Source organism: Periplaneta americana, chromosome 14 (assembly GCF_040183065.1).
Source record: "Periplaneta americana isolate PAMFEO1 chromosome 14, P.americana_PAMFEO1_priV1, whole genome shotgun sequence".
Classification (NCBI taxonomy): Eukaryota; Metazoa; Arthropoda; class Insecta; order Blattodea; family Blattidae; genus Periplaneta; species Periplaneta americana.
Window position 1 is genome coordinate 51,717,775 of NC_091130.1, and position 12,343 is coordinate 51,730,117.

The following is a 12,343-nucleotide window of genomic DNA, read 5'->3' on the forward strand; positions in this document are numbered from 1 at the left end:
CACAATTTAAGCAAGCTATTTCGCGTCTGACATAATAAACTTTATGATGCTTCCATGATATCGTTGCACAACTGCATAGCAGCGAATAGGGATTATAAAGAATGGACACTTCGCGTTGGTACCTTTGATGTAGCCGGGCTGATTTCAATGACCTTCAAGCCAGCTAAAGCGTGAGATTCTGCTTTCACCCTAGAGTTGGCGCTGACATCACACCAGCTAGCAGTCGACACAGCGGAAATATAACACATATAATTAATACATCTAGGTACATTATGTACTGAAATAAAATGAATTGGATCCATAAAATAATAAATCCGTCATTAACTGTAATGTCTAGACTCTAGAGTTCCTTTATAATGAGAGTTGAGACGTTGACCCCAACAACAATTAAAATATGTAATGATTTGATAGCGCTGAAAATGGAAAAAAACTCTTACGAGAAGTAAAACCATATACCTATATTATATTACGAGTACATACAAATATTAAACGAATACGATACTTAATTTTATAATGTATACTATTTTATAATATAATTTATTATATCTGAAATATAAAATATTATTATTACAACTAGTTTGTCACTGAGAAATAAGGAAAAGCTGTTAACTTGACTTTATTTGAAGCAAAGCGTTACTGTATTATGCAATAAGGTAGGCGATGTTTGGATCCTGTGTCTTAATTCTATTCTCAATTATTATCTTAGTGTATGCTCGATTACACTAACCTCTAGCGCTTGAAAGTGGAACTAAACGCTGCGCACAGAGAAACAAAACACAGGAAAATTTGCTCAGTGTCCATTCTTTATAATCCCTATTCGCTATCCATAGCCATACTATAGTTATCCCTTAAATTGACAAAGCTTCATTTCTCACACTAGTTTATTAAACCGTGTCGGACTGTAAACAAAACAACTATCGCAATGTCCAACTCGTGGATCATCAAGCATGAAGGGTTATCAAGTTCTGAGTGGAGAGAAATGCTAAAAATGATTGCGATGGTGGCACCAGTACGTTCTCTCCCTGGTCGCTCTACAGGCACAACCCACTGTAGGCACTGCAGTGAGTATGAAACTTTACCACATGTGCTTGGGAGTTGCCCACAGGGAGAAGTACTCAGAATAAAATGTCACAACATCATACGTTCTATGATCGCAGATGCACTTCGATCCAAAAATCTAGACGTTCACGAGGAAGTTCATTGTATTGCTGATGGTGGGAGCAATCGTAGGATCGATATCATAGCTATAAATAGGAATAAACAGACAGCCGAAATAATTGATCCTACGATCAGATTTGAAATCTCAGCCACTCAACCATCTGAAGTGAACGAAGAGAAAAAGAAAATCTACGAGCCCACGATTCAATACCTATCAGCGAAATACAACATTGAAAAAATCACAGTTACCGGTCTCTTCTTCGGAGCGAGAGGCACCATTCTGAAAGCCCTTGTAAAGTGGAGGGAAAAATACAAGCTGACGAGAGATCTTCAAGATGCCATCGTCACCACCATTATAAAATTTTCTGTAGCGATATTTCGTCAGCATCTTTATGGCGTACATTCAATTTAAATTATACTTGGTTCTTATGTCTTAATCACTTTTGTCTGAAACCTGTATATATAATTTTTCATTTTAAATTTTATTGTGAGCTATTCTGTGTCGCAGGGCAAACCCAAAATATTGGATCAGACCACTAAATTAAATTATATGTTGTACAATATTACAGTATTGTGAAATTTTATTTTCCTACCAATTTTTTTCTATTGTTCTATTAAAATTATAGCATATAGCCTATTAACCTGTTGTATCCTATAGGATACTTTGCGAATTTAAGGGTTATGAAATGATAAACGGCAACATACTTATTTTGAGCATCACACACCTGTTGTACCATGTTCTTGCTATACGGGTGTTTGACAGGTATTGTGCATTGACCGTAACTGCATTGCCAAGAAATAAAATATATTGTGACAGCGACGTGAGATTCGAACTCACGACCAGCGTCCCGCAAGAGAGCAGGTCGCGCGTGAGTCGACACGGGCTCCACGGAGCACTGGGGGACGGCGCGCGGCGGGGAGAGGAGGTTGCGCGCGCATCTTCCGCTTGCCTAGAGAGGCCGAGAAGTCCGTCGAAGTGGAAAAATCGCGAACTCGAACTTTCTCGGTTACGTCGCTGTGGTTATAAATTACGGACGCGAATGAACGATAGATTCATTCATGATTAGTTCAGTCAGTAAGCCAGTGTTGTTACAGCCAGTGGACAGCAAGCAGCCAGTCTAGTGTAGCAGTGAAGCCAGCTTCGAGACCAGAGCGCGACTTGAGTTGTGTCCGTAAATGTGGAGCCTGGAGCCCGGAGTTCGAGTGCAGTGGACCGCAGTTGGGGGACCTGAGTTCGAAGTTCAGCGGATCGTCTCTGAAGGTCTGGGGTTCGAGATTCTGTGCACGCGAGTGACTGAGCTAGGACTAGCTAAGACAAACGAGCTGTGAACTGAGAACTGACCGTTCTGTGTTGTAAATAGTGCTTTGTAAATATTAGTTAAGATGAACAGTTCATTGTTGTTCGTAATAGTCCAAGTAAATTGTGATTGTCGTCAGTGGAGTGCACTAACGAATACTGTGTTACTGTGTGGAGAGCAAATCCTATCGTTGAGATAATAAAGTTACATTGTTGTTTAGTTTAAAATTTACAATATAAACAATACATGTTGCTAAATTAATATGGATGGAACAGGAGAATCCACTGAAAAAAATTTTAACAGCGATTTCTTGAACTCACATATTCATATCAATGCAATAATAGTAATTTATAGTACAAGAGTGTAAAATTATATTTTATCTGCGAGAGAAAACTTTAACGCACGAGGTGAAGCCGAGGGTGACAATTTTCACCAGCGCATAAAATCAGTTTACTCTCATGTGCTTACTATACTTCATCCATTAGGTATCTAAATTCAATTTTAAATTGTAGGCCTTTTCTTTGTAATGTGTTTTATGTGAAGAAGTTATAAATCAATGAATGTATAGATTTTACTGTTGCTAGTGTGTTGATTGTTAAGAAGAGAGTGATTAAAAAATTTAATTCACTGCTGTGAATTAAAAACTTTTTGCTGTGAATTAAGAACTTTTAATTCACTGTTGGGAATAAATCAATTCTTTAGGTTGCTAAGACGATGAAGATGAAATAAAGATCACTTTAGATACCAGTCATGAATAAAATATATTTGAGAATGGACAGTAACTACTGGTGAGATAATCTTTATCATCTTAAACTGAATTAATTTTTGGAAAACAACAACGAAACATAGAACAATGTGGAAAGCGTATTATTTGATAAAGTTGTGCAGCACTAACTTCGTTACATACCTCGACTCTGAACGACAGCGCGAAAATATCACTAATCCGGTCTGTATTTGTCAGTTAATTACAAATTAAATACCTCCAGCCATTTCTATCACCTGCTTATTGCTGACAGTTCTGTCGGCTATTGGTTAATGCCCCGTGACGCTGTTCAGTGGGATTTCTCAATCCTACGCTATTACTAACATGTACGAAAACATAAAACCCACAAAATTTTTTTTCACAGACAAACAATTACAATTAGGACAAACCAATATTATAAATTTTTGTTTAGTAAATTACTCTGTATCAACTTGATAAGTTTGGCAGAGTAAATCGTTTACACCCTGTATAATATACGAACTTCTAAAGTAAGACCAGAGGTGCAAACCTTTCAAGTGGTTTATAACTTTTAACTAGTAATCCCGTAATGTGCGTACGCGTCCCCCCCCCCCACATTCTGGCAAAGTTAGACATGTAGTATCCTATATATAATTACACGTTACCTGTCACTTCTTGGAAAAAAAAAATGCTTTGTGGCATGTTATGCATCTAACAGCTGCTTTTCTGCAAATTTCTTCTCAAAGTAAACTTCTTAATGCGATGTCATCTTGATCTTCTGGATCAGAAGTGATACTAATGTTTGTGTATTTAATGTAGACCTGAATGCTGTCTTATTTTTTTGTCACAATAATGAAAACTCTTTCAGTAGGAAGTCACTGTAAGGAACGCTTTGTACTGCAAACACAAATTTGGTCCAATATGCACCTATTCGAGATTCATTCATTAAAAGTATCGCATTCAAATTCCTCTTCAAGTCTGTCATGTTCACTTTCATTAACAAAATTTGGAAATCTTCGAATAAAGTATCCAAGAGATGACTTATTTTTTTTTATGGAACATCTACAATTTTTACATGCTTAAGAAATTCATCCTCAATTGATCGGACATTTCTTTACACATTTTTCTCTTTTAGGAAATCCGCAATAGTCGGCACTTCTGCACAGGGTATATCATGGGCACCGGCGTAATCTCGGAATAGCAAACTGGGCTTTTGATGTGATAAGTTCGAATCCCGTCTGGAGTGGTTACCTAGTTAGTTAGTTTTCACCCCGAGGTCTCGCTAAATACAATCTCACTACCAGCAATCCCACGTAAAGATTAATTTTTGGTCCTACAGAATATATTTGTTATAACAATTATTATTAGATGAGAAAAATTCGCTCCGGCACCGGGGATCAAACCCGGGTTCTTGGTTCAACATACCAAGTACTCTAACCACTGAGCTACATCGAAGTTCAATTCACAGCACCGGATTGAACTTCGACGGGTTCGATCTCCGGCACCGCCGCCGCCAGAGCGAATTTTTCTCCTCTAATAATCGTTGTTACCACAACATATATTCTGTAGGACCAAAAATTAATCTTTACGTAGATTCTTCGCCTAACAGTGCTTAATACTGTAGAATCCTGGCCACAAAGTCACTCAATTGAGTGCGCTCCCTGTATAATGGCAGTTGACTTAATATATGTCAACATATAGGCCCTAGCCTAAGTCGAACTTGGAGTCAGGCCACAAAGAGAAAAACACTAGAGGAGAAGGATTCGGTCCGGTGCTGTGGATTGAACTTCGGCGTAGCTCAGTGGTTAGAGCACTTGGTACGTAGAACCAAGGACCCGGGTTCGATCCCGGGCGCCGGAGCGAATTTTTCTCCTCTAATAATCATAATCCCATTGACAAATAATTTTGCACGGCAGTTGACACAGCGTCCTTAAATAACCAATTAAAAAGAGTGTCTTTAAATATACTAAGCTGCACTAGACTTACGATGTTTTCTGCGCTGACAAAAGCTGATTCTGTATTATAAGGAGAAAGTGGAATGGCGGGAGGGGAAACGGGAGGAATCGCAAGAAATGCTGATGCAACTATAAATCTCATTTGATCTAGGCGACATTTGAAAGCGAGACTTCAGAGTGGAAGATGAATCTCTAGCCAATACCGATTATTCTTATTTCCTGTTTTAAGTATCATTCAGAGATAAAAGAAACACGAGACAAACATAAACATCTGTTACGTTCTCGTAAAAAAAAAAAAAGAACAATACATGATCGAGCAATTTTGACCATGTGTGTAGGCCTTCTTAGCTGAGAGCTATGACTGTATTTCCTTCAAGGTCCTCCGACTGTATTCAGTAGAGACAAACATACAAGCCAAATACTTCTACCGCATTACACTGAAAGGAACAAATGATGCCTCATTAGTTGTTGTCTCTTTTCTAAATAGAAAGTATTACACATGTCCAAACCCATTACCCTTAACGTAACATTGAAATTATAAACGTGTGTATGTGTGACATGCCTAGGTGCCCAGATCCTCGGAATATCTATCACGCATGCGTAAAGGTTACTTACGTCGTCGATCACACGATTCGTGATTAGATCATAATATCAAAGTGTATCCATTTACTTTATATTATGCAATATTACATGAGGAGGTCATGTAAATCTGCGCTTAGCAGCGGCTTTGTTCATCACTAATTTTCTTTAAGGCCGGCAAAATACTGTATCGGACATTCTGTCTCGGACAGGACGGTTTTGTCTCGGACCGTTTGATGTGAAGGTGATACCAATTACACGCATTCTTATGAGACTACAGCAATTGTGGGCATTCCTGCGGCATTGCAGCAGTGACGTCAGACCTCAGCGAAGCATCAAACTTACCCCCTACTTTCCCCTTCCCCCACTCCATGAAAATACTGCGCGTGTACATGGCGGATTATACTGGACTGCTGAACTTCGGAGCTTCATTAGTGATACAATGTCTTTCGCAGAATCATATGAATCGAGAGATATCACACTTACAAGAAAGACGGTTCTTTCATTTCTCATGTTTAGGATCAGTTACAAATATTCAGGACGCGAACTTAAATATGTACATTCTTAAAATAGATCACCTGTTATACGAGTTCAAAGAACACAGATTCAGTGATTTTCAAAGGATAGAGAAAGATTTCAATATTTTTGCCACTCCTTTTCATGTTTAAATTGAAAATGTTATCCCAGAATTGCAGTTAGAGGTACTGGATTTGCAGAATGATGGCTTCTTGAAAGCAGAATGTGAAGGTCTACTGGGGGCTAAAATTTTTTAAAAGATGTCCAGTACTACATATCCACTGCTTAGACAGTTTGCTTCAAAAATAATGAGTAGGCCTACCGTCATTTCCCATAAATATGGTCCTGGAACGTAACTATTGTCCACGATACAACTATTCGAATTTTGTACTCCATAACGTAGTACCTCATGCTGTACTGCAGTTTGAATTCAAGTCACTGCAGCTATCTACGAACGGTCTATGTTACTTCTACAATGATCTTTGAATGGTTGTATCGTGGACCATAGTTGTGTTCCAGGACCATAGTTATAGGAAATGACGGTATATATTCATCAACCTAACAGTGCGAACAGCTGTTTTCTAAAATGAAATTTATAAAGTCCAGCCACAGATCCCGCTTAAGCGATGCTCATTCCCTTGCGCAACTGAAAATAGCATACACAGATATAAATCCCAATTTCGAAGAAATTGCTTTGAAAAATGATTAATTAAATATCACGTGAATGGACTATTCTAATTACATATGGTAGGTAGGAGTGTACAGTCCGACCATCGGTTCTGTGCCCCCGTAAGATATGCGAACTGAACCTTAATTCCTTTTCAGCCTCGGCAATTCATTTCTCTCCCTGTATTCCTATTTCTCTCTTTTCTATCTCGCTCTCTTTCTCTCCCCCACTACTAAGCAATTTTGAGCCTTCTTGCGGGACAGTTTATTTGCACTTGCAGTCTAGTGTTGTCAACTCAACATGAATACTGTAGCACGGAGTGGTGAAAGAAATATTATTACGCAAGTAATAACATTTTGCATAAGTCAATCAGCGTCATTAGACCTACTTAAATTAAATTATGAATAAGTAATAATTAACCTTACAGTATTATAAGCAATATTCAAGAGACATGACACTGTTTGACGGAAGTTTGGCAACATCCTATTCGGCAAGGTTCGTGGCCTGCTGTTTGACGTAGTGGGAGAGAAACGGGTGGAATGGGGTGAGTAGAGGCGTTAACTTTTCCAAGAACGACGACAGCGCTGAAGGGGCATAGATCCGATGGTACGACAATAGTAGCGCAACTGTCTGTAAATCCGTCACTGCACTGCAGAGTGCAACCCCTTCCACAGTATGTAGTTGCCATTTAAATCCTGTCTTGTGGGTTGCGTTCATTTTTCCCACCACTGGACTACAGCATACTACATCAGACGAATGTTACATCGAACGGCCCGAGAAAGAATGTCCGATGCAATATGCTGCCGGCCTTACACTAGTTTGGGATTTGGAATTCGGTATCCAGAATAGAAAGGCTTAGTTTTAGACGTTCAGTTAGCACTGCCTTATTAAAAAAACGTGTTGTAAAGTACATCTATGAATAAACTGGCAGTATCACAGTTTTAAGGATCCCCTGCTTGTATGTGAACGCATGAGGGGGGGGGGAAATAAACTGCAAACGTAGAAAAAGTTGTAGCTATAATTTTAGTTTACTTTTCACGGCGTTACAACGGTAATATTGGAATATATTAAGGTATGAAGCATAACGTTTGAGTGCATACTAAATGAAAAAAAAAAAATTCATATAGTGCACACATCTCAAAAACAAATTATATTAGAAGTCTGAAGTTTTGTTCAGACTTTCAGAGCTCAGTATGTTAAATCTGCAATGCTTGGGAAAAGTGGCATAAGTCAGTTTCCACAAAATTTTTTTATTAATTTATTGACAACTTACGGAACATCTGCTGGCTTGGGAAAAGAGACATAAGTATTTCTCGCATTACAATAATTCATACAGAAGAAAATCAAATCGACATAAACCAGTGTGAAGACAGTGTTTTCCTTCTCCTGTAAAATTAATATTTTGGATTTGTGCCACTTTTCCCGAGGACTACAGAAATTTTTTTTTTTATTTTATTGGGTTATTTTACGACGCTGTATCAACATATAGGTTATTTAGCGTCTGAATGAAATGAAGATGATAATGCCGGTGAAATGAGTCCGGGGTCCAGCACCGAAAGTTACCCAGCATTTACTCGTATTGGGTTGAGGGAAAACCCCGAAAAAAATATCAATCAGGTAGGCCTAACTTGCCCCGACCGGGATTCGAACCCGGGCCACCTGGTTTCGCGGCCAGACGCGCTGACCGTCTACAGAAATGCAAGTAATTTTACTAGTATGATATTGATATAAGATTTTCAATTATTTATATAGAAAATACGAATTTTAATAATTATTTTTGGTAAGGAAATTATTAATATGCTTCCAACATAACTGATCACAGAAATACTATCATAACAGTCCCGTTTCTGGAATAGCAAAAAATAAAGCTTTTTACGTCATTTATTTTTTAATGTGTGCACACATACTCATAAGTTATGTAAATTTAATAAATACTTTCAAATAGCCATTCCTGATAGTAGATGTTTTAAAGCTAGACAAACGTGTTAAAAATTGAGTTTTATACGGTAGCATGCGAAAAGTACCGCACTTTCAATTCACATTCCCTGCGAAAGCTTAAATATGCATAACATTATGATGATGATGATTGTTATTATTTTTATTATTATTATTATTATTATTATTATTATTATTTATTCCACCTTTTGTTTGCCCAGTTTAAAGTGGGAGGAAATTCAAATGAAGATTCTACTAAAATATCAAAGCCTTTTATAAATTTATAATAGAAATATAAGTTACATGATCCAGTAAACTCAGGGTTACGAGATTAGCTTCAGTGCAAGTGTCAATGTAGACAATAACTAAACTCAGCACTTAAAATACCGGAAACAAAATCACTCTAATTCCATGTGGTTTAACGCCTCATTGAATATTCGAAGTCTGAGTTTACTGGCGATGGCGGCTCATACGGTATGGGGAATATACTGTATATATTTTTCAATGCAGTTTTACCAATTCAGTTTCCATACAGAATAAACTGCTTCCGGCACCAGAGCTGTGGTAGAAACAATCCTCCTACGTTGGCAGAGCACACTGCTGCAGTCAGTGTTGACAGAAAAGAAATTAATCATTCTTGTACCAATAACCGAACACGCTACAATCCTCTTCTGCTGATAACAATGCTTATTACATACTCCTTCATGTGGGGAAGAAGGCCAGCACTAATGTAGAACACGTCTTACCTTGAACCACTCTGGGTAAATGGCAATGATTGTGTCCAGCAGATCCTGGTCCAGCTGGATCCTCCAGAACAGATTCCCGCTATCCAACCGGTGCCCGGACTCTGTAACAACGGAAGATATCTTGTAATCTTCTAGATTATAGTAATAAATTAGTAATTTGTAAGCAGTCATGGTAAGATGTAAATGTACGTTTCAGTTCGTCACAAACTCCAGGCCAGAGAAGAGCATTCGGTTGATGTCGATTTTATCGTTTACAACGTAACATCTAATAGAAATGATCGTATAATAATTTATATTAAAATTTAAGAAAGGAATAAGAAACAGCAAATACAGGTTGATTTAACGACCCCTTCAACTGCAGAGATTATTCAAGCGTCGAAACTGAGCTTGGAACTCTATCACGGACAAGGATATTTTATGTGCCGTAAATTTACGACACGAGACTCACAGTTTTACTTCTTTGCCGAAAGAAACTAACTTAAGCTAAGAATTTGGTTTCAATCACTAGATCATCTAGGACGAAGATTGTAACATCTATCTTACTTCATATGCAGTTAATTTTAAAATTGTAAACTTGGAGAAATTAATTGTATTTTGAAGATCGTGTCCTACGTTCCTGAACAACTTATAGGTTCCATATCACTGGGCTAGAATTGCCCACGTGTCATTACAATTACAATTAATTATTCGAAACAGTGATAATCTAAAATTAATATTTTCGATTTGTCCCTCCACTTCTTCGTAGAATGGCAAACATACTTCATCATTTGGCCTGTACTTACATACTTCCTTTGGAATTTTGTTTCGAAGCATTTTTTGTATTACAGTAATTACTACTTTAATGCATCTGATCATCAGTTTGTCTTAACATTACTTTTTCACCCGCTATCTTTATGTGTCACCTGCCAAAGGTCTCAGTAGGCCCATCTCTGCAGTGCTATCATTCAGGAAATAAACATACAATTTAAATATTAAGAGAAATTGAGCAACATCAGCTCTACGAGCACGTATAGTCGAAATGTGAATCCCATTAAAATAAGTTTAAAAAATCCCAGGTTATATTACTTTAGTTACCGCCAGGTAAATTCACTGAAAATAACTTTGAATAAATTATCATAACTACCGTGCAACTGAGTTTCCTGAGATGAGGTTACTACATTCCATAGCGGGATACTCCCTCTGGGATCGTAAAAGCAGTGTCGGCGTTAGAAATGAGGAACTCGGTATGCCATACCAGTAAGTCACACATTTGTTTAAAGCAAGATTTCACAGCAACTTAGTACCAGCAGTATGCTATCAAATTCCTCTCTCAATGGAACATTATTTTATTTAGATCTATAATGCCAGAAGCTAGAGAGATGGATAGTTTAGACTATGACAAGGTAAAGGTTAATGAAGGATAGTTCGGCAAGGTGAATGGCTGGTTCCTTAACAGTTATACCTGGAAACGTATTTCTGGGAAAATCTCGAAATCAAATACTTGTACCATCGTAATATTTTATCCATTTACGAGTATTCACAGTGTTCTGCCTAAGGGCAGATCTTTCAATACAAACCCAGCATTCTCCAGTCCTTTCTACATTCTGCCTTCCTCTGTCTCCGCATATTATCCATATATCTTAATGTCGTCTATCATCTGATATCTTCTTCTGTCCCGAACTTTTCTCCCGTTCACCACTCCTCCCAGTGCATTCTTCAGAAGGCAGTCTCTACTCAACCAGTGACCCAACCAATTACTTCTCCTTTTCCTGATCAGTTTCCGCATCATTCTTTCTTCACCCACACAGCTTCATTTCTTATTCTGTCTGTCCATTTCTCTATTATACTTACTAAATTAAAAAGTAAAAATGATCCAAAATGAGACCAAAAAATATTCTTAATAGGAAACTATATTTGCTTCTATTTTTATTAACTGTTATTATAAAGGCATTAGCGATCTTCCTTTGCAATATTATGGATGCTGTTACCAATTTTTAGGGCTTCACACAACAGTATATTTTGTTATTTATCCATCAATTCATCCATCCATCCATCCATCCATCCATCCATCCACACATCAATGCATCCATTTATTTATTTATTTGTCTTTGGAGTTTTGAAAGCAAGGTGAATGTCCTACCAATCGGTTGCTGGAAACAGCCTTTTAGATTACGAAATGAACTCAAAATAATCCCTATACCTGAATATCTCCGTAACTGTAGACAAAATTGATTACAACATGTCAACAGAATGTAACGTACCAAGATACCAAAACATATGTTCCGGTACATCCCCAGAGGAAGAAGATTATGGATCCACCTTTCCGAAGATGGCGGGAGATCGTAACAGGCCACTAGGACTATTACTTGACAGGCAGATGAAGATGATTTATGTATTTATTTATTTGTTTATTACGACATACTAAAGTACACAGCCTACCTGTCGATCAAAGCACCTTCTTCACATAAATATAAATGAAAAATATAACTTATAATTACTGATGATTTACATGAGCGGCAGTTATATAGCATTATACAACACACTAACAATAAAAATAAAAGAAACGAAAACATAAAAGAGAGATGTGGCTTGTAATGAATAAGTATTGAGAAAAAAACAGAAATTTAATAAATCGATAATAAATTATAGGACCAAAACAGGAGAAAAAATAGAGTTATACTAGGAAACAATAAAACGATGTTTTATGACATAAATGACAAAGATAACTTTCTTATAAATTCAGTTTCTGAACAACTTTTCTGAACCGGAAAATAAATCAATTTCCTCAC

General features: G+C 37.4%; 1 protein-coding gene across 6 annotated transcripts in view; it reads right to left on the minus strand.

Annotated features, from left to right (window-relative positions):
• The window catches only part of LOC138713276 (myocardin-related transcription factor A-like), a 646,210-nt gene that overhangs the window by 111,300 nt on the left and 522,567 nt on the right, over nt 1-12,343 (minus strand). For all 6 annotated transcript variants that reach the window (XM_069845245.1, XM_069845243.1, XM_069845244.1 and 3 more), the window contains one exon: nt 9,576-9,676. Coding sequence is in view for 1 of the 6 variants with exons in the window: in XM_069845241.1 (XP_069701342.1) it covers nt 9,576-9,676 (101 nt within the window). In the remaining 5 variants the exon portion in view is untranslated. The remainder of the gene's footprint in view (nt 1-9,575; nt 9,677-12,343) is intronic.